The following is a 22,627-nucleotide window of genomic DNA, read 5'->3' on the forward strand; positions in this document are numbered from 1 at the left end:
CCCTAAAAAGCAAAAAATAAATACAAATAAAAAACAAGCAGAAAAAATAGAATAACAAGTGATGCGTGAGACAAAGTATGGCTTCTTCCTGTCACCAGAAGCCTTCAGGCCGCACAGGGATGTTTTTAACAGTGACATTTGTCCTGGAAGTGCTTGTGACCACTGCTCTTACAACAGTGTTTAGATATCACCCTTGAGTTAGTTGGCAGAAAGGGCAAAAATCAAATCAAAAATAAAGATTGAATATCTCTGTCTGCTAATCCATCCTTCATTCACTTTTTTTGTTGTTGCTGTTCATTTTAGGACCGCACTTGCAGCATAAGGAGGTTCCCATGCTAGGGGTCGAATCAGAGCACTACACCACAGCCATAGCCACAACGGATCCTTAACCCACTGAGTGAGGCCAGGGCTTGAACCTGCGTCCTCATGGATGCTGGTCAGATTTGGTTCCGCTGAGCCATGATGGGAACTCCCATTTACCCAATTTTGATTAAACATCTTGCTTTGGGGTGAAGTGAATCCGTATGATTAGGCTCATAGGCTCTGAAGAGCTCAAATTGTAACTTGTGTATTGTGTGTTTGTCTGTGTATTGTATGTTTTGCCATGACTGTATTTTGTTGAGGAGGATAAAACTAGAACAAATGCTGGGATGTAAGGCAGGTCAAAACCAGTCAGCAGTGATATTTAATAGTTTGTTCATGGCCCAGATCTCTGGTTTTCTGTGAGCGCGAGAAAGGTGCAGGCCAGCCACGGAGAGCAGCATTCTCCCAACTCCTTAAATTCTTCTTGCACTGACTTGGGCTGCGGGTCTCTGATCCTATCAGATGCTTGACAGAACTCAAAGGAGTGAAAATATGGCTTCCTTGTTGCCTAGTATCACGCCATTTCCTGGGAGGCGGGAGGTGAGCTGGGGCCCGAAATCAGGCAGAACTGGTTTAGGAGCTCAGCTCTTCAGCTGTCTGCAATGTGTGACCCTAGGCTGGATGCCGACCATCAGTTTTTCTCATTTTTGTCTTCGTTGTAAAAATTCTTGGCTTAGGAATTCCCTTGAGGGCGCAGTGGGTAAAGGATCCAGCATTGTCACTGCTGTGGTTTGGGTTGCAGCTGTGGCACAGGTTTGATCCCTGGCCCTGGAACTTTTGCATGCTGCAGGTATGGCCAAAAAATGCTGGGTTAAAAGAAAAAGATAAGTTACATTAGATACTCAGTGCCTAGTAGATGCTCAAAAACTAGTTGGCCATCCTACCAGCTTCCCATAGTCTCCCACACTCTTTTTTTTTTCCCTTACTACTGTGAGTAGAGTGTGGTTTGTAGGAAGAATGCGGACTCCAATGGGCAGACCCGTGTGATTCTGCCAGCTTAGTGGAGACAAGGTCTTCCACTAACATACATCCGTTTAACTGTCTTACCAGCCGCCATGACTGAGTACCTGCTAAGAGACAGACGTAGGAACTAGTTGCTGGGTGTAGAGCTATGCACACTTACCGAACATAGCTTTCAAGAGGCAGGGAAAAGGGAGTTCTTGTCATGGCTCAGTGGTAACAAACCCAGCTAGTATCTATGAGGACTTGGGTTCGATCCGTAGTTCCACTCAGTGGGTTAAGGATCTGGCGTTGCCGTGAACTGAGATGTGGCTCAGATCCCACGTGGCTGTGGCTGTGGTGCAGGCTGGCAGCTGCAGTGCTGATTCAGCCCCTAGCCTGGGAACTTCCACATGCCACAGGTATGGCCCTAAAAAGACAAAAAAAAAAAAAAAAAAGGCAGGAAAATAAAATAACCAAAATAAAAAAGAGGCAGCAGTTTACAGTCTAATCCCTATGTTTCAATTTCCACACTGGGCATGAAAGAACTGCCAGAGCCAATTTCCTCCTGGAGAAAAGTCACTGCGAGACAGTATCGCTACCTGGCCAGGGTTACCTTTAGCGCCCACACTGGCTGCCCACACCACATAGGCTCACACGCCACCCACACAGGCTTAGGATGTGGACGGAGAGTGGGGTGGGACCTCTGATGGGTCAGGCATGTAGCTGGGAGGACTTACCTCTTGAGGCAGAAGATCACTAGGAATTGGGTCACCCTACATCAGGGTCCTTTTGAGAATGAAAGGATTCCAGGACCTTGAATGATGCCCCATATGTTCCCTCATTCTTACAAAAGGGATCCGCTGGGATACTATGTAACTTCTAGATCTGCAACTTCAGAGCACTTGGGAGGCCAGCTAGGGCACAGTGGTTCAAGTTTCTGGCTCTGAAGGTAGCATTTGTACCTCTGCCTATGGGCAATTTTTACCTTCAGCGTCTTGGAGATCAGCAGTTAAAAAACTGGACTCCAAGTCTGACACATGTGTGTGAGCGAGGATCAGATAAAGTTCCAAGGACTTGAATATCTTCTCTTGTGGAGGAGCTGCACCCTCGGGCCTTCCTCAAGGCTCTTAGCCTTGAAAGGTACTGCCAGCCCCAAGGAAGAGGAACTTCCCAGAGATAGCAGGAGACCTGTTTTCTTTTCTTTTTTAAAAAAAATTTTATTGAAATACAGTTGACTTATAATGTATTAGTTTCAGGTGTGCAGCAAAGTGACTTATATATATATTCTTCTATTACATTCCCTTCCATTATAGGTTATTATAGGATAGTGAGTATATTTCCCTGTGCTATATAGTAGGTCCTTGTGGTCATCTGTAAGAGCTCTGTTTTCTTATCCCTATTCTTTTTTTTTTTTTTTTTTTTTTTTTTTTAAAGCCACACGACAGCACATGGAAGTTCTCAGGCTAGGGGTTGAATCAGAGCTGTAGCTGCCACCTACACCACAGACACTGCAACATCAGATCTGAGCCACATCTGAGACTTACACCACAGCTCACAGCAATGCTGGATCCTTTAACCCACTGAGCGAGGCCAGGGATCGAACCCACATCCTCATGGGTACTAGTCTGGTCCTTAACCTGCTAAGCCACAACAGAAACTCCCCATCTCGATTCTTGCCAGAACTCTTATAACCCTGAATGAGTCACTTACCTACCAAATCTTAACGTCCCTTGGCCTCCATTTGGTCTTCCAATAATCGAAACAAGTTGTGATAGAGGATGAGAAAGGAACTCTCAAACTATTAACATTCTATAATTTCAACCCATAAATATCACCATTCTTGTTCCCTTTTGTATCTTTCTTTTGAATCACCCTGCCTCACTAGATTGTAAAGCTCCATGAAGCAGAAACCCTGCCATGTACATCACTGTACTCCCTGAAAAAATGTAGCAGAATACATTACACATAGTAGATGCATTAAAGACCAGTTTGAGGGACTTCCCGTCATGGCACAGTGGGTAACAAATCCGACTAGGAATCATGAGGTTGAGGTTTCCATCCCTGGCTTGCTCAGTGGGTTAAGGATCCGGTATTGCCGTGAGCTGTGGTGTAGGTTGCAGACATGGCTAGGATCCCGCATTGCTGTGGCTCTGAAGTAGGCTGGTGGCTACAGCTCCGATTAGACCCCTAACCTGGGAACCTCCATATGCAGTGGGTGCGGCCCTAAAAAGACAGAAGACAAAAAAAAAAAAAAAAAATATATATATATATATATATATATATATATATGCCAGTTTGATTTGTTGATTATATAGTGGTATACATTAGAAAACCCTGTGCTGAGACTACTGAGGGTTTTTGAGAATATTCTGGAGTTGAGAAAGGAACTACCCTGAATGGCTGTCATTGACAGGCTGGAAAATCAATCAGAATCATCAGCTGATAATTGGTGTTAACTGGCCTGAAAGCAGATTGCTTCTCTATTTGCAGTTGCTTTCAAGTTCAAGAAAGGAAAATTGGCACCTAGGACAAAAGATGTTGGCTTCTCTCCTCTTAGAATCAGAGGCTTATCTGAATTCCCATGCTGTTTTCCAAGTTCTGCCTTGGTATTTCATGTGACAGAAGGTTTGGGGAGTTGTATCAAGCCAGTTACTCCTGAATCAAGGCAGTTCTGACCTTGGGAACACCCAGGGCATGTTATCTGTCAGGCTGCTGGAGTTTGAACTCCAACACAGATATGAGATGTTTCAATTTGTTGATATGGATGTGTGTGTGTGTGTGTGTGTGTGTGTGTGTGTGTGTGTGTTACACAATACAGCCAGTTTCCGTGTGCCCTTGTATTTGTGTGTATAACTTGTACAGTAGTTTGTGACTTTACACCACAGATGCTTTGTAATTATAAGATACACAATGAACTTAAGCATTTACATTGTAATTATGGTGACAACCTTAGGCTTCCATCTTTTATTGAATGTAAGTTTGGGGGGCTGTAGTGTGTATAATTTTCTGTCAGCTGATCTTTCAGCTCCAGGTTAACAGATTCAGTGAAATCAAAAATTTAAGTGGCACCAAGAGTTCCCATTATGGCGCAGCAGAAACAAATCCGACTAGGAACTGTGAGATTGAGGGTTCGATCCCTGGCCTCACTCAGCGGGTTAAGGATCTGGCATTGCCATGAGCTGGGCTGTAGGTCACAGATGTGGCTTGGATCCCGTGTTGCTGTGACTGTGGTAGGCCGGCAGCTACAGCTTCAACTCAACCCCTAGCCTGGGAACCTCCATATACTGTGAATGCAGCCCTAAAAAGCAAAACAAACAAACAATCTTTTTCTAGGTATTAATAGTGAGGGTGGCTAGGGGTATATGAGTTGATTTGTCAATCAAAAGAAAGATCTCTGGAAGTTCCCGTTGTGCCTCAGCAATGACTGACCCAACTAGTATCCATGAAGACCTGTATTCAATCTCTGGCCTCCTCAGTAGGTTAAGGATCTAGCGTTCCTGTGAGCTGTGGTGTAGGTCACAGAAGCAGCTCTGATCTGAGTTGCCGTGTCGTGTGTAGGCTGACACCTACAGTTCTGATTCAGTCCTTAGCCTGGGAACTTCCATATGTCACAGGTATGGTCCCAAAAAGACCAAAAAAAAAAAAAAAAAAAAAAAAAAAGAGAGAGAGAGAGACAGATCTCTGGTATCTTGAGGAGGGAACCATCACTGCTCCAGTTTTAAATTTTTTTTTAAAGAAATTGCAGGTTATGGATTCTTACTAGGAGTCTCTTAAATGTGTGCTGTTATCTCTTGGCCATTGGTCCTATCATTGATTGTCTCTGTCTTCTGTAGCTTGGAATTGCCATTGGATTCTTGGTCCCTCCTGTCTTGGTGCCCAACATCAAAGACAAGGCTGAGCTGGCCTACCACATCAGCATCATGTTCTACATTATAGCAGGGGTGGCCACTCTGCTTTTCATCCTTGTCGTCATCGGTAAGGTCATTAGTACACTTACGAAGGGGTGCGGGGAGGCGGGGACCCTTGGGTCAGGACCTTATAAACATGACCCTCAAACACCATTCTAGGTGCCATGTATTCTATAAAATATATTTGCAGAAACGGGAAGCCAGGCCTCTAGTGGACTTCAAGTGTTTTAGCCTGAGTAGTTACTGGCAGTAGAGTGCTAGCTGGGCCTGTATACTTTGTTAGCTGCTCAGTAAAGGTTAGTTGTAATTCACCAGCTCCCCAGCATGACCTCATTAGAATTAAGGGTCAGCCTGCTGATCTCCCTGATGGAGCCCCAGTGAGCACATCATAGGCCCTGTGCTGAGCGTGTCTGACCTCACTGACTCCTCCACAGCCCTGTAGACAAGGTACCATTATCAGCCTCACTTAACAAAGAGGAACCGAGACTTGAAGGGAGTTAAAGACATTATTCAAGATTAGATAGTAAGTGGCAAGAGACAGGAGTCAAGCCTAAGCTTATTTTACTCCATACTCTAAATTTCTGAAACAGAAGAAAACAAAACAAGATTAATCCCAAGCGCTGATATTCTCATATATTCACCTGAGAATGCCTGGGGATTACATTTTAAAATGCTCTTTATTTATTTCAGAAAAATTTTTTATTAAAGTATAGTTGATTTACAATGTTGTGCCCGTTTCTGCTGTACAGCAAAGTGACTCAGTCATGCATATATGTACATTCTCTTTTTTTCTATATTCTTCCATCATGGTCTATCCCAGGACACTGGATAGAGTTCCCTGTGCTATACAGTAAAATGCTTTTTAAAAATGTTTGTAAGATATGCTTATTATGGAAAAATGTAGAAAATCGTGACCATTTACTTAGACTTATATCAGTTGATGCCAACTACCAACTCCAGAGAACTGCTATTAATTAATTATATGTATATTTAATCATTGAGATATTTGGCTAGTGTAATTTATATCCTCATTTATCATCTGAGTGATATTCTCGGGCTCTGATACATTCAAAAAGAATGTAGGAGAGGTTTTCATTTCAATGAGTCACTCACCTGTCTCCAAGTTAAACCAGCTTTATTCCTAATATCTGAAATTCCACCCGACATGTTAAAGGTTTCATTCCTTCCTGCCAGCCTCACCTTTTTTACCTTTTTTTTTTTTTTTTTTGTCTCTTGTCTTTTTAGGGCTGCCCCCATGGCATGTGGAGGTTCCCAGGCTAGGGGTCTAATCAGAGCTTTTGCCACCCACCTACGCCACAGCCACAGCAATGCCAGATCTGAGCCGAATCTGTGACCCACACCACAGCTCACAGCAACACCGGATCCTTAACCCACTAAGCGAGGCCAGGGATTGAACCTGCAACCTCATGGTTCCTAGTTGGATTCGTTTCTGCTGAGCTACGACGGGAACTCCCAGCCTCACCTTTTTTTTTTTTTTTTTTTTTTTTTTTGTTGTTTTAGGGCTGCACCCATGGCATATGGAGGTTCCTAGGCTAGGGGTCAAGTTGTAGCTACAGCTGCCAGCCTACACCACAGAGCCACAATGGGAACTCCCCAGCCTCACCTTTAGAGTCAAACAGTTTTATACATGAGCCTCATCCAGTTGTCCTCACCTCTCTGGGGTCCACAATGAGGAGGGCCTGCCTGATGGCTTTTCAAAGCTCACGGGATCTCTTTGGACAGAGGACTTGGTGTCCCGGGGAAGGTGAGATGCTGTGGGGCTGTGGCTGAGGACAGGAAGGAGCAAATCTTGGCCACACTTGAAGTTTCAAATTGTCATGTGCTCAGCCCTAGATTCTGTGTTCTTTGTAGTTGAGATCCTGCGAATGGGACTTTTCTACACTTGACATTTTACTAGTAAGTACATAGAGTAGCTCACTGAGTAAAGAACTGGAAAATCTTATCTGAATTGTGGTTTGTGCTTGTGAAATCCTTGAGCAAACAGCTGCTGTTGCAGAAGTTTAAAAACCCTTTGCCTTGATTTCTTTCCCCTGATAGAAGGGGCTGAACGGGCAAGACAATGGATGAGAGGTTGCCAACGGTGGGAAGTTATCCAGGACAGTTTCCGGAGAAGGAGGAAGCGGGGCTCTGAAGTCCTGGCTGGAGGGTTATCTGGGTGGAGGGGGCAGACCTTTGATCTTGCGGAGAGAAAACCTCGTTTCCAGAGCTTCCTCTCAGTGGAGACCATCTACTGCCCTTTCAGGGCTGTTCCTACTGGGGACAGCATGGTGCTTACTTGGGCCCAGTGAGGGGACCCGTTTAGCCAAACAACTGGTTAAAGTGACCTGCACCCCAGAGAAGTGGACAGCAGGCAGTGCAGGGAAATGGATAGTAGCAGTGGTACTGAAAATGGAAGTTAGAGCAGTTGGTTTTCCCAGGGTCCCTGGCCCCCCGGCCCCAGTCCTCCCTGTCAGAGTGGCCACTCCTGAAAGAGCGTGTGCTAATCTTCTTGTTTCTTCCTGAGGTCAGTGTCTGACTCAGACTTTGAGAAACGAGGGATGGACTTGAGGTCTTTCCAGTAGAAGGAGATCCTACCCCTTATTCAGGAGCGTGTACTGGCGGCGTGTGCCAGGCTCTGTGCTACACATGGGCAACACGGTCCCTTCCCTCTTGGGAGCAGCCCTGGTGCTGAGTCCTTGGCTGGGCTCACTGATCCCAAAGCCTCAGCTCTCACTTCCTTTCTCTCCCTGTGTTACTATGGGTTATTGTCCCTGCTCCGAGGCATGTTATTTGCTGCTTGTGCAGGGGCTCCTTGATGCTTGATCACTGCTTGGGAAGCCCGATGATTGTGGCCATCCAAAGACCATGAAGAAAAAGTCACTAAAGGCACATTCACTCAGCCTCAAGTGACAGTGAGATGCAGCTTCAAGTGAGGAGGCCGTGAAGGATTTAATTGAAGAATTAATATTTCCTTCTGGAGCCTGAGTTGCGTCTCAGACAAGGGACTCCGCTCTCATCAAGGTGTCAGCTCTGTAGAGGTAGGACCACAGGGATTGCAGTGACCTGTCTGTTTCTTCCCTTTCAGTGTTCAAGGAGAAGCCTAAACATGCCCCCAGCAGGGCCCAGTCGCTGAGCTACACCTTGGCGTCCCCTGATGCTTCGTATTTAAATTCCATCATCCGACTCTTCAAAAACCTCAACTTTGTGCTGCTCATCATCAGCTATGGTAAGAGGCAGTGTGAACAGGAGTGAACTGGGAGTGGGAGACAAGAGGCTGCTTGTGCCTGCACATCTTACTGTTTCCATATCCCCAGTGCATATGTGAAGACATTGTTTAGAGTAACCAGAAGAGCCAGCTGTGCCTCAGGGCCTTTGCATGTTCTGTAAAGCTTACCTGGAAAACCATTCCTTCCCATGTCAAGTTGTCTGACAAATCCTGGCTGATGCTCTGTGTCTCATCTCCCTTTGGTTGCATAAAGCAGTGTCGGGTGACCTTTCCTCTTTTATTATACTGTTCATAGTGCATCTTAACACTTAGTTTTAAAAAAAATGTTTCCAGGTCTGTGTTCCATTCAGCTGTGAACCCCCTGAGAGTAGGGATTTATGTCTTTTTATCTTTATAGTTCTTTAGCAGTGCCCAGCCCAGAGTAGATACTCCAACAGTTATCAAGTAATAACTGAATGAATGGATGGATATTGACATGAGTCTTGCCCCATGAACCACTCCTCAGCCAGTCCTTCATCTTGTAAGGTGGCTCCTTTTTTACCCGAATGCAAGACAATATCCCTCCTTCATTTCATTTTCCTGGCTTTGGGTAAGATGAATTTCAATACTTGTGCGGGTGGATTGGCTTGTTTTCCCAGCAAAGTGTTCGTTGCATCTGCGTTCTAAGAGAGTTACTGAGAATGTTGTCCTAGACGGGGGGGGCCAGGACAGAACCTCAGGGCAGTCCATGAAAGGTGTCTTTACAGATCCACCCAATTGTACTGCTCTCCAACATACACTTGATCCATTTAGCCTCCAGTTTGTTCAATTGAAGTTAACAGTGTGTATCATGCTCAGTAACCAGAAGAAACAAAGAGGTGAGGTTGACTGGACATGACTTTTTCTTAGTGAAGCCCCCGTTGGCTCTAACCTCAGATTTTCTAGGCTCTCAAACCATGTGTTTTATGATAATCAAGAGCCCTGACTCTGCACCAAGACTTTTCATATATTACCTAACTCCCAGCACACCCGGGTGAGGGAAGTAGTATAATTTTCCCCATTTAACAAATGAGGAAACAGGAACTCAGAGAGATTAGGTAATAGCGCAAGAACACCCTGCTTTTAAGAGGCAGAGCCAGGATTCAAATACAGGTTTGTCAGACGCCCAAGCCTGTCTTCTTAGTACCTGATCTGTAACTGCCTATACGCCTTCCTTGAACTGTGTCAGCGTTTCATTTTAGGTTTATCAGTGCCCTTTACCTGAGTTGAAATGTGTATCTGCTGAAGCAAGGCAAGAGAGGTACCATCCATGGTAGAGAGGCTCACCTGGTTTTCAGGCAGACACTCAAGTTCGGTGTCCTCTCACCTGGAATAGCCCCAGCTCACCATGTTCACCATCAGGGCCTCTGCTCTCCATTCCGCCCTCTCTCCAGCATCTCAGTTCTGAGCATGTCCCACCTGCATTCATCCACAAAACAAAGTTTCCAGTACTGGAGTTGCTGTTGTGGCACAGCGGGTTAAGAACTTGACTCATATGCATGAAGATGCAGGTTTGATCCCTGGCCTTGCTCAGTGGGTTAAGGATCCGGCATTGCTGTGAGCTATGGTGTAGGTCACAGGCGCGGCTCCGATCCTGCATGGCTATGGCTGTGGAGTAGGCCGGCAGCTGCAGCTCCAATTCAACCCCTAGCTCGGGAACTTCCATATGCCACAGGTTTGGCCCTAAAAAGGAGGAAAAAAGCTTCCAGGACTTAGGATGGCCAACCAAAGATGTTAAAGGTTTGCCCGTCACTGGAAGGCATTCAAGTGTAGGTAGAACCAACCCCTTAGCAGAATATTGTGGCAACTCAGGCTGTAGATGGAGAGTGAAACCTGATAATCTTTGGCTTCCCTCCCAGACTCAGATTCCATGCCCCTAAGAACTTTCCCTTCTCCCTAGAGTTAAAATCTTGAGTACCTTAATCTTTGACCATCATAAACCTTATTGCATCCAACAACATGGTATTTGAGGCCTCCCTTGAAATTCTAGGGCAGATGAGTGCTTGATAAATACTTTCTCTGAGTGAGAATAGTGGTGGTGGGGATAACCGGGCAATGGTCTCATTTTAGAAGCTGCAGTGTTCAGTGCTGGAGGCTTTTGATGGCAGAGTCAGGTCACTGGATCCATGGCAGCAAGAGATATGAACACAGCATACTGGGAACAGTGCGGCTCCTGGTTTCAGAGGGCTCAGCTCTGGGCCATCCTATAGGGACAAAGCAGTTCCTTCTCCTTGGCTCTTGTATGGCTGCTTGCCTATGTGGTCTTCAGTCTGGCAGAGTGCTGGTTTCCCTGTGCTTTTGAACATGCTGCCTTATCTATTTGGATAAGTGATAACACAGAAAATAATGGGGGAAGCATTTCTGGAATACCTACTCTGCTCCTCCATGAAAATAAGGACACTAGCCAACATTGTTAAAATCAGTTTCCTTTACAGAGTTCTTGTGGCTCAGTGGGTTAAGAACTCAACAGGTATCCATGAAGATGCAGGTTCGATCCCTGGCCTTGCTCAGTGGGTTAAGGATTTTATGTTGCTGTAAGCTGCGGCATAGGTTGCAGATGTGACTCAGATCTGTCATTGCTGTTTCTGTTGCACAGGCTGGCAGCTGCAGCTCCAATTTGACCCGTAGCCCTGGAACTGCCATATGTCGCAGGTGCAGCCCTAAATAGGAAAAAAAAAAATCAGTTATTTCTGAGGCTTTGGTTAAAAAGGCTTGCAACAATCCAAGGAGCATCTGTTCAAGACAAATGTCTAAATAATGGTAAAGCAGCAAGCTTTGTATTTTAGTTTGCCCTATTCTAGTCCCCCTCTTCCAGACTCTATGGTAGCCTTGAAAACCAGCAGCCTCCCAGCCACAGTAGCTGTGAAATCTAGCAGCTTCATAGCCACTCTTGGAGAGGGCCAAACAATTTTGGAGCTCCCTCAAAAGTCCCATCCCTAGGTCACTCTCTGACCTGACTTGGAGCTTTCTCAGTGGGAAAATGCTATTTCCAGGGCATTCGTTGTAAATGAGCACTCTTTAACAGACAGCACATTGCCTGAAGTAGCAATACCAGTTGGGGCAATCAAGAGGCTGGCCGAAGATCTTGAAAGGAAAATCTAGAGCATGAGATGTCCAGGGGCCTTCGGAAAGCTCTGAATAGTCTTTTAAGAATCTAGAAATCCACATGCGCATACAGAGTTGTGCGCATACAGAGTTTTGTACATACCCTGGAAAGCCCTACAGTCCAACCTCCACTGACCATGAGGTTCTGTGTGAGCAGGAAGTGAAGGTTAAGGCAGAGTTGTCGCCTGCCTGCTCTGGCATCACAAGCGAGTCCCAACGTACACACATCACAGTCCTCAGCAAAGGTAGGAGGTGTATTGGCTAAAGGCATTTAAGGAAACCTCGGTCTAATCATTAGCTCACTACTAAGCTGATGGAGCAGAAAGCTCAGTGGCTGGGCATGACAAAGAACACAGACTTTACAAAGAATGAGTCTAGGAAAGTCATTGAACCAACAACAGCAACAGCAACAGCTCCTTGGTAAGGAGGAGAAACTCATTTCCACAGTTGACATGGTCTTTAAAACATCTACTTCCCTGGTGGCCTAGTGGTTAAGGACTCAGTGTTGTCATTGGTATGGCTTGGGTTACTGCTGTGGCTCAGATTCAGTCTCTGCCCTGGGAACTTCTGCATGCCACAGGCACAGCCATAAATAAATAAATAAATAAAATGTCCAGTTTCAACAAAAAAAAATAAGAGGCATGCAAAGAAGAAGGAAAGCAGGGCCCATAGACAGAAACTCTCTGAGGAAGCCCAGATGTTGGACTTAATAGACAAAGATTGTAGCTCAGCTATTATAAATGTATTCAGTGAATTAAAAGAAACCATGTGTAAAGAGTTAGAGAATGACGTCTCACCAAATAGACAATATCCAAAAAGACAGAAATAAAAAAGAACCAAATATGGAGTTCCTGTTGTGGCCCACCTGGTTACAAACCTGACTAGTATCCATGAGGATGTGGGTTCAGTCCCTGGCCTCGCTCAGTGGGTTAAGGATCTGGCATTGCCATGAGCTGTGGTGTAGGTCACAGACACAGCCCAGATCTCACATTGCTGAGGGGGCTTGCTTTCTTCTAAGATGAGTGTCTAGAGTTCTAGCATTTAGAAGCGGGACCAACCTACATTGACCAGCCATCTGTGAGATTTGGGGGTGATGGGCTCTCAGCCTTTGTGTGTCTCTCTAAGGCTTACAGGTCAGGTAAAGACAGTGTTTGGCGCTCAGTCCACCTGAGAATCCCTGCTCTCCTCTCCCACTATCTTTGTGTGAAATTAAAAGTGCACAACAAAAAACCCTTGATAAATTCAACCGAATTCTTTGAAACCTCCCAGAATTCCCCTGAAGCTCCCTGCAGTTTTAGGTTGAGCTTTGAAGGGGGAGATGGTTCATACTTTATATATACACATATAACCGTATAATTCATATGCCCATTATGTAGTACATATGATGTTCATATTTCCTCTGAATTATAGACACTTAAACATGTAGTTGGAACCAAGCAGTGGATAGCATTTCATGGACACAGTTGCTGGATGTGGGTGCACGTGTCTTGGAGTAAGAGCCTTGAACTCACTCTTGAGTTCAGAGTTGGAGCATAGGGAATATGAGGTCTGAATTTCAGTGTCAGCTCTGCGAATCGCCCAGAGCGCCCCCTTTGCCCAGCCCATGCCCATCCTTTGTCTCTCTAAGAACCGCCCCCCCCCCGAAAAGAGTAATGACATTGGCTTCCCATTGGAGTGCCCTGAATGGAACAAAAGCTTTTAAAGTAATTGTGAAACAAAACACTGCATGCATCCACATTGCTCTTGGCTTGGTCAACTTGCCCTGTTTCCTACATTCTTTTTTTTGGTCTGAGTTAGGTTTCACCTAGTAGGGAGTAGCTCTCCTACCCCTGGTGTGATGTCCAGTATTGTACTGGTAGTGAATTTCCCAAGCTACGGTGCAATGATACAATGAAGACTTTGGAGGAATTCACAGGAATTCCTTTGCCCCATAGGCTTCTGGCCACACTCTTAGAGGTAGGCTTCAGACATCAACTGAGGGCCATTCAGCTAAGTTGAAATTTTAGATCCACAACAAATTCTTTTTTCGTATAAACATGTCTCACAAATATTTGAAGCATCTTTATACCAAAACATTATTTATTGGAAATTCAGATTTGACTGGATATGTCGTTTGTGTTTGTTTTTTCCTAAACTGCACCCCAGTTCAGAAGGGAGGAGGTGCAGAGGTTGGGTTTGTGCTTGATGTTGCCAAAACATCACAGGAAGAAGAAGCTGCCTCCTCCTCTAGTAAAATACCTTCCCTCCTCCAAATGGAAGCAGATTCTCGGGGGTTCTCCCAGAGTCTGGGGTGGAGCAGGTCCTGGGATGTGTGTCAGCCGCGGGGGTGGGCTGGGGTGAAGGAAGAACCTTTCTTGGCTCCCTGTCCTGGTGTCTCCAGGCCTGGCTCTCACGTGGCTCCTCTAGTGTCTTTCCATCCACGGCTGACCACTGCCATGTGAGAAGGGACAAGCTCCTCTCTGAGAGTGACCTCAGAGGGAACACTTGCCCCTCGTCCCCCAGCCTTGCCTCCAGCTCTGCTTCTGCATGATCCGAGCAGCGTGGGGTGTCTGAGCTCAGAACCCCCTCATGAGTCCTGGGGACACCTTTCCTGGGCCCTCAGGGGCTTTCCAGCACCCTACCTGGGCCTCGGGAGGGGCTCTTGCCCCCTCAAGATGCTGGCTTCAGGGTGGGAACAAAAGCCTTCCAGCTTCCCTGGGGCGGTGCCGAGCTCAGGCGCCCTTTACACCAAGGGTTTCCTCCAAGTTCAGGAAGACAGAAGGGAGATGAACACCGAGTAACAGGAGCCCAGGGACAGGATCTGGGATCAGTGTGTCCTATGCGGGCCTGATGCCAGAGTCTGCTGGGGTCCTGGGTGCCCTGTGCCTAGATTTCCCTGCCTGTCTTCTGGCTCAGAGCCTGGGGATCTGCCTTTGACAAGCTTTCCAGGCCTCGAAGCCCCTCCCCCCCCAAAGGGGCCTCCGTGTTCACCCAGCTTCTGAGAGCCTGGGCCTGGCCCATGATCTTCGTGTTCCCAAGGCCATTTAGTCCCAAGTTTAGGAAATGCCCAGGGTTGTTGTGCTGCTGTTGCTAAATGCGGATTCCTGTCCCTATTCCAGGAAAAATCGGGTTTAGTGGGACCAAGGTACAACCCCAAATCTGCATTTTTAGATTCCAAGTTTTCCTAATGCCAGTCAGTGGTCTCTGGGACACAGTTAAAAAAACAAACAAACAAACAAAAAAAAAACAAAAAACAGGTCTTAGCAAAAGAGAGAAAGTCAGAGGGATGACGAGCCCCATCTGCCTTCTTGAAGCCCACGCCCTCAGGACTGGCATCTCTGCCAGGTGACTGATGCCTGGAATGACCAGGCCTCTCCGGGGCAGGGGTGGTCAATTTTCTCCCAGGAATGTGGCCTTGCCCTGGCAGGCTTACCTTGTTGGGGATGATCACGCCCTAATACACAGTCACCTGCCTTCTTGGAAGAGGTGCTCACACGCAGAGCAGAGCACAAGTTTCATTCCTGCCCTTCAGTGTGGACGCTGACATCATGGTTTGGGCAGTGGGGTAGACTTGTGCTGTTTAACCCTGTCGGGGAACCTTTGCCAGCATGGGGAGGGACATGTAAATTCAGGACTGATTCTGAAACCGTATAGGCGTCATTCCTCAAGGGTTGGACTCTAGAGAGAACTGGAAAGAATGGCAGCCTTCCAGGATGAACCGCTTCCCTTCCATGCCCTCCCTCCGGGCCCTGATTCCGTCTCCTGTCTGGCTGGGAGCAGGGATGATCCTGGAAAAGCATGTAAACCCCCCAAATCTAGCTGAGCCGGTGAAACCTGGGCCCTATCCGAATTACCTGGAGGGCTGTTCACACACCAGCAGCCTGCCAGCCCCACTCCCGGTTTCTACTGCAGGAGGTCTGGGTGGGTCAGGAGGGTGCATCTCTAACAGGCTGCCAGCGGTGCTGACCTGGAACTGATTTCCCGACACCTTCCAGCCTCACTTCGCTGCTGGGCCTGGGTCAGCCGACCCAAGACTGTTTCTCTTCACTGTTTCCAGGGTCAGGGAAGTGCTGGTGTTTCAAATGGGGTGTTTGGCTCCCAGTCCTCCTGGATCATTTCCTGAGCATTCTGCCCTCCTTGTTCGTCCCACCTGGGCCCAAGCTGAGCTGGACCTGGAGGTGCCCTGGCCCTGGGGTGTTAGGCTAAGACCAGAGCCTGGGCCAGGCTGAGGGGCAGGAAGGGGGCTGATTTCATCCTCTGCCAGGCCACTCACTCCACCCGCCCCCTCTTGCAGGCATGTGTCCTCTTGGGGGCTCTTGACCCAGGAGTGGAATGGCCAGGTGGCTGGGTGCGCATAGGAAGGTTAGCTGGGTGTGCTTGATGGCTCGAAATGGCCCAGAGCTTCAACGTCCTCCCGACCATTAGCGTGGCTGTTGTAATGACATCCAGGGACAGTTCTGGGTTTGCTGGCCACAGTGGCCCTGTGTTTCCCAGGAGGTGGCCTTGGGCCCAATAGTGTTGTACCCCTGAGGTTACTTACTGGGAGAGGCTGGAGCATGAAATTGCCAATAACCTGCGTGGGGACGTCTTGGACCATCTGTTTTGTGAAGATGTAAAACTGAGTGATTAAGACGAGCCAGACAGTCTGGGTTCAAACGCAGCCCTGCCTCTTACTGCCCTGGTGAGGGTGGGAACGGCCCACCACACTCCCTTCCCTATTTTGTAGGAGAATTGGACCTTCCCTGAACTCTGGGAAGCTGATATAGGGAGTCAGTCAGCTGCATTTCTGCAACTTAGCTTCTGATAACAAGGACTGCAGGTGGCCTGGGCCATCCTCTGACTCCTGGTGGGAAGCCATTCTTTGGGCTTCTCTGAGCACAGCGACTCTTTCCACCGGCCTGTCCTTTGTGGGGATCCTGGCAGCTGTGCTGTGGAGGAGTTACAAGCACTCGTGGCCCCTGGGAGGGGCTAAGGCAGGGTGGGTGCCATAGCCACCTCTCCCTGTGCTGAGCCATGGCCTTGGTGGCCAATGAGAACAGCTTCCGAGGGGCTCTATGGACTGGTTCCAGTGAAGAGGAGCTCCTGAGGCCACCCTGCTAGGGAGGCATGTCCTGCCTTCATACTTCTAATGGACCCGATGTCGCATGTGCCAGTGTTGGTCCTGTGATCCTCAGGATTAGATAACATGAAAAGGATCCCGGTCGGGCTTTCCAGAGTGGCCTCTGTATTTGTTTTTAAAATCTTTGTATGGTTTTCTCATCTATAAAATAGATATAAAAATATTACCAAAAGTTATGAGGATTGGACGGTATTTAGGAAAAGGGCCTTGTACTTAAGTATGTGCTGCTGCCATCATTATGACCGTCACCGTCATCAGCATCAGCATCATCACACTGTCATCAGCATCAGCACCCTTATTTTGAAGGGAGGACAGGAGGCTCTTCTCCTTTAGATCCATCTCATCTTTGTTACTAAGTCACTGCATGGCTTTGGACAAATGGCCTCATCCTCTAAGGACCCTGATTCTTACAGAGTATTCTAGGTGCTCCATTTCTTTGTCAGATAAACTGAAGAATTAGGAGAGTCAACTGAATGCTCTTTAGGGTCCTTTCTGGTTGCAAATAAAAGATTTTGTGCGATGTTGAATGTGAGAAGAAACTAGAAAGGGGGTTGTGGAAAGAGGGAGACTCCACCTGCTGAGAGAGTTGTGTCAGGGGGGCAGAGGTCTGGAGCCTTCTGGAGAGGGGATAGGGCCTCAGGAGGGGGTGGCAGGTCCAATAGAGCCCTTAGATCAGGCCAATACTTAAGAGACCTGTAAGCGGTTCTGACCTGGGAGTCATACTCTCTGGAGCCTGTGTTTCCAGGACTGGTGTAAAGGGATCAGAGGGCAATGGTATGTGTCTAAAAGAGGGAAAGGTTTCCTTTTGGTTGCTTAAGAGTGCTTCTTCTTCTCTGCGGGCACCACTCCCAGGGGCCATGAGACTGAGGATCTTCAGCCTCCCTCGCTGCTGGGGGGAGGAGCCAGCAATAGCCCCCCACCCCCCAGGAATGACCCTGATGCTGTTTCTCCCTCCCTCCCCCAGGTCTGAATGCTGGTGCTTTTTACTCCTTGTCCACTCTGCTGAATCGCATGGTGATCTTGCACTACCCGGTAAGGTCCGTCCCTGAGCTGGCTGGGCCCCGAGACAGGGATGTTTCTAGACTGCCTGGGCAGGAGCTGGGGTGGCAGGGTTGAGTCCTGGTTCCCCCAGGTCTAGGCAGCGTGTGTGGTGTGAGCTCTGGGACTGGGGCTCAGCCCCCGCCCCGGAGGTCCTCCCTGGGTGATTGCTGGATCGCCTGTCTGAGCCCTCATTCTCTTTCCTGCAAAAGATGTCTAATGGCCCCCTGGAGGACTCATTGGAGGATTAGAAAGGAAACAGTAAGGTGAATTTTTATGTAATAGCATGGTTCCTGGCAGCACAGTAGATAAATATCTAAACACATAGAATCGCACATGAAATCTTTACGTTGTGAAATGTGGGCAAAGTTTAGTTTGAAACTGAGTTCTGTTTTAAAACAGAAAGCGTGTTTTAAATGTTTCTGGCACCAGTGAGCTGGCTTCTGGGAATGGGACCCTGAGTGTCCTGGAGTCGGGATGCCAGGCCCCAGCCTCTTATGAAAGGGGAGGGTCTCCCGCTTGTGGAAGAGGTGCCTCTGTGGCGGATGTTCCAAGGTTGGAGGTTGACAGGACTGAGTTCGGGTCCTGCCTCTGGGCTTCATCAGTGCCTCATGACCTTGGGCCAGTAGGTTAATCTCTCTGTGGCTCAGTGCCATCCTCTGTAATACAGGAATATTGCTTCCTATAGCCTTGTGGTGGGGAATTAGGAGAATTTAAGGAGATGATATAAAATCCTCTGTATGGTGCCTGGCTTCTAAACACTCAAAAACATATAAGTGTTATCTTCCTTTTGGCACTATTAGCCCCATAAAATTGAAATGTTTGGATATACATAATTCAGTTTCCCCATCTGTGTAATGGGAATAGTGATAGAGCTCGGCTGTCAGGATTACATTTTTAAAAACCGGTGGTTCTAGGCCAGAGCTGGGCTCCCCCAGCACCTGGTATCATGCACACACATCCAGAGTCATATTATGTTGGGAGGAACAGCTATTCCTAGTCCCTCTCCAGCTTCTTCCAGGCTGCCTTGCCCTGATCCTTTCTGAGAACTGGCTCTAATTTAAGAGCCCAGGTGACTTATCTTGGGGCCTCTGCTGGTGGTGACCACCCCTGTCCTGTGTCTTGTCCCATCACTGAGCCATCACTGGGGCTGTGGTCTCTTTCCCCAGGGGGAAGAAGTGAATGCTGGAAGAATCGGCCTGACCATCATCATTGCAGGAATGTTTGGGGCTGTGATCTCGGGCATCTGGCTGGATAGGACCAAAACCTACAAGTGAGTGACTCCTGCTTTTGCACTGAGAATGGGGGGGGTCATATTTTTGGGGTTTGTTGTTGTTGTTGTTGTCGTTTGTTTGTTTGTTTTGCCATGGCATGTAGCCCCTTGATGTGCGATCTCAGTTCTCAAACTGGGGATTGAACCTGGGCCAAAGCAGTGACAACACCCAGTCCTATCCACTAGACCACCAAAGATCTCCCTGGGCACCCTTGTTTTGAGATGACCTATTTATTAGCAGCACAACCCCAAACATGTGGATGTGGCAGCTGTGGGGGTCTGAGTGGTCAAGCGAGCAGTTCAAATTTCTCTTCTCTGCATCTCAGTTTCCCCATTGATATAATGAGGGACACAGTACTTGCCTTGGGGGGATCTCAGGAAGATGAGAAAGAGAGAGGCCCTGAGGCCTGTCCAAGTTCCATCCCCGAAGAAGCTTGTGGAAGGAGCAGGGGAAGGAGAAAAGGAAATAAACGTGGAAAGGCATCAGCAGTTGGGACGTTTGTGGAAACTCCAACGAGTAGGGGTGAGGAGGTGGTGCCACTGCCCCAAACCCATGGCTTCCAGGTGGCCCCCATGGGGCTGAGCAAGGATGCTTTTGTGCTTCCTCCAATTTACTGTATTTATTATCTTGCAGTTGCTTCTACCTCATTGGTAAATATTTTGATATACTTTAGTCCTGATTGCCCAGTGCATTTCTCAGAGCCATTAAGATTTTAGTGGACTCCAGGCTTACTAAAAATGCGCATTCCTGGGCGCCCCCTCCTGGTGTGTCTGTCTTTAGAAAAATCAATGCAGGAGTTCCCATTGTGGCTCAGCCGGGTAGGAAGCCGACTAGTATCCATGAAGATGCAGTTTTGATACCTGGCCTGGCTCAGTGGGTTAAGAATCCGGCATTGCCATGAGCTGTGGTGTGGGTTGTAGACTCGGCTCAGGTCCCATGTTGCTGTGGCTGTGGCTGTGGCGGAGGCCAGCAGCTGCAGCTCCGATCCCACCCTAGGATATGGGAACTTACACTGATGCAGCTCTAAAAAGCCAAAAAAAAAAAAAAAAAAAAAAAAAGGCAACCCGTTTGCCTCAAATCAGTAGCTGGCCTTGAAGAAAGTGCTCTGGAGAACAGAGACCCAACTTGTGTCTTTCCTATGCTCTACATGCAACAGGTGCTTAATTAATGCTGCCCAGAGGGCAGCTGCCAGGCCAGGGTGGTCCTGCTCTGGGGCAGAGCAGCATTCCAGGCTGCTTTGTCAAGGCCGCCAAAGCTCCCAGCATCTGGAGACGACAGACAGAGGCAGACCCATTCTCTGCCACACAGACCCGCTTCTGTGAGGCTCTGCTCAGACCCGGTCTCTCCCTGCTGCCCTCGTCAGAGGCCAACTGAGGCCATCCCTCGGGCGATGACTGCCTGGCTGGACACGACCAGGAGCCTGGCCGGGCCTGATTCCTGCTGGTGGAGGAGCTGAGCTGCCGCCTCGTCCCTGCCCCAGGCCAGCTGCTTCAGGCAGAAACAAGGGTGACGAGGATGGCCGCCCTTGAACCAGGGAACAGCAGTGTCCCCTTTTCCAGGGCCTGCTGTGTGGCAGAAGAAGAGAGGGTTGGAATGTGGGCCAGACCTGGGCCGCCAGATGATTCAGATGAATTAGGGAATAGGGTGCAAGGGTCAGGGAGGACACTGCAGAGCCTAGCTGTCACCGGTTCCCAGGGTCCCTTGGTGTCTGCATCCTGCAGTCGGTGTGGGACCTTCTTCTCCCTGAGCTGCTGCTGAGGCAGAGAAGGGATCAGGGCACTTTGTCATCTGGTCGTTTTGGGTTTTTGTTTTTTTGTTTTTGTTTTTGTTTTGCTTTTTAGAGCCACACCCACCGCATATGTAAGATCCCAGGCTAGGGATCAAATCAGACCTACAGCTGCTGGCCTACACCACAGCCACAGCTACTCAGGATCTGAGCCGATTCTGTGACCTACACCACAGCTCATGGCAACACAGTATCCTTAACCCACTGAGCGAGGCCAGGGATTGAACCTACATTCTCATGGATCCCAGTTGGGTTCATTATCGCTGAGCCACGACAGGAACTCCCATCTGGTCATTGTGATGCCAGTTCCCTTCTCCCCGAGACTTCCTGATTTGTCCCATTTGTTTTGGAGGCTGGAAATTGGGTGGTCAGGTCCCTTTATCTCCAGCTGGGATTGCAGATAGTTTGTGTAGACAGGACAGTGGTTTCAGAAGAAATAAATATGGCAGATGAGCCTGTGGGGTCGGGAGAGAGACAGGTGTCCGTGGGGTTGAGTTCTGCAGGCTGGGGCTGATGGCGGGGATGGGGGGACTGGATATTCTCTTAACAACTTTCATGTATAACATAGAGCTGTGTTAATTACATTTATCACATGTACATTCTATCCCTAGCACTTACAACTGGAAGTTTGTACCTTTGACTGCCTTCATCCAATCCCCCCTCAGCCACCTCACTCCCACTTGTGGTAACCACAAATCTGATCCCTTTTTCTTTTTTCCGGCATACCCATGGCATGTGAAAGTTCCTGGACCAGGGATCCAGCTGGCACCACAGCAGCCACCTGAGCTGCTACAGTGACAATGCCAGATCCTTAACTGATGCACCACAGGGAACTCCCTTGATCTCTTTTCCTATGTGTTGGTTTGTCCTTCCTCCCCCGCTCCCTGTATCCAGTCCCCCCCACCCCCGCCTGAGGAACCCAACTCTGTAGACCCCCATCTCCGTCACTGACCCCACAGGCTCATCTTTGGAAGTATTACTGCCCTACTACACTGTGTTAGTTCCTTTATCCAACAAATGTTTCAACATTTCTAACCATTTCTGGAGTTTCCGCTGTGGCCCAGTGGGATCGTCAGCATCTCTGCAGTACCACGATGCAGGTTTGATCCCTGGCCCAGCATGGTGTGTTAAAGAATCCAGCATTGCCACAGCTGCAGGATAAGTCACAACTTTGGCTTGGATCTGATCCCTGCCCTGGGAACTCCACATGCCTCAGGGCAGCCCAAAAAGAACAATATGTATATATTTTTATACTTAAAATTTTTTTTAGTAAAGTATAGTTTATTTACAATGTTATGTCAATTTCTGTTGTGCAGCAGATGCGCCACACATTCTTTTTTTCATATATCTTCCATCATGTGCTATCATAAGTGATTGCATATAGTTTCATATGCTATGCAGTAGTACCTCATTAGTTATCCATTCTAAATGTAACAGTTTGCATCTGCTAACCCAAACTCCCAGTCCACCCCACCCTGTTCCCCACTCCTTGGCACCCACAAGTCTGTTCTCCGTGTCTGTGAGTCTGTTTCTATTCTGTAGATAGATTCACGGCAGTCCCGCTCCTGGGCATATATCCAGACAAACCTACAGTTCAAAAGGATGCATACACCCATATGTTCTTAGCAGCGCTATTCACAACACCCAAGACACGGAACAACCTAAATGTCCGTCAACAGAGGAATGGATGAAGATGTGGTCATATACACAATGGAATGCTAGGCAGCCATGAAAAAGAGGGAAATAATGCCCTTTGTAGCAACACGGATATAACTGGATGTAACTAGAGATTCCCGTACTAAGTGAAGTAAGTCAGAAAGAGAAAGACAAATATTTCCATACTTTGCGAAATGATCCCCCATTATGTGT

General features: G+C 47.9%; 1 protein-coding gene across 1 annotated transcript in view; it reads left to right on the top strand.

Annotated features, from left to right (window-relative positions):
• FLVCR2 (feline leukemia virus subgroup C cellular receptor family member 2) overlaps positions 1-22,627 on the top strand; it is a 53,878-nt gene that overhangs the window by 22,207 nt on the left and 9,044 nt on the right. Inside the window, 4 exon segments of the mRNA NM_001142840.1 lie at positions 5,139-5,280; positions 8,299-8,439; positions 17,625-17,692; positions 18,868-18,971. Of these exon segments, the coding sequence (NP_001136312.1) occupies positions 5,139-5,280; positions 8,299-8,439; positions 17,625-17,692; positions 18,868-18,971 (455 nt within the window).

Source organism: Sus scrofa, chromosome 7 (assembly GCF_000003025.6).
Source record: "Sus scrofa isolate TJ Tabasco breed Duroc chromosome 7, Sscrofa11.1, whole genome shotgun sequence".
NCBI lineage: Eukaryota > Metazoa > Chordata > Mammalia > Artiodactyla > Suidae > Sus > Sus scrofa.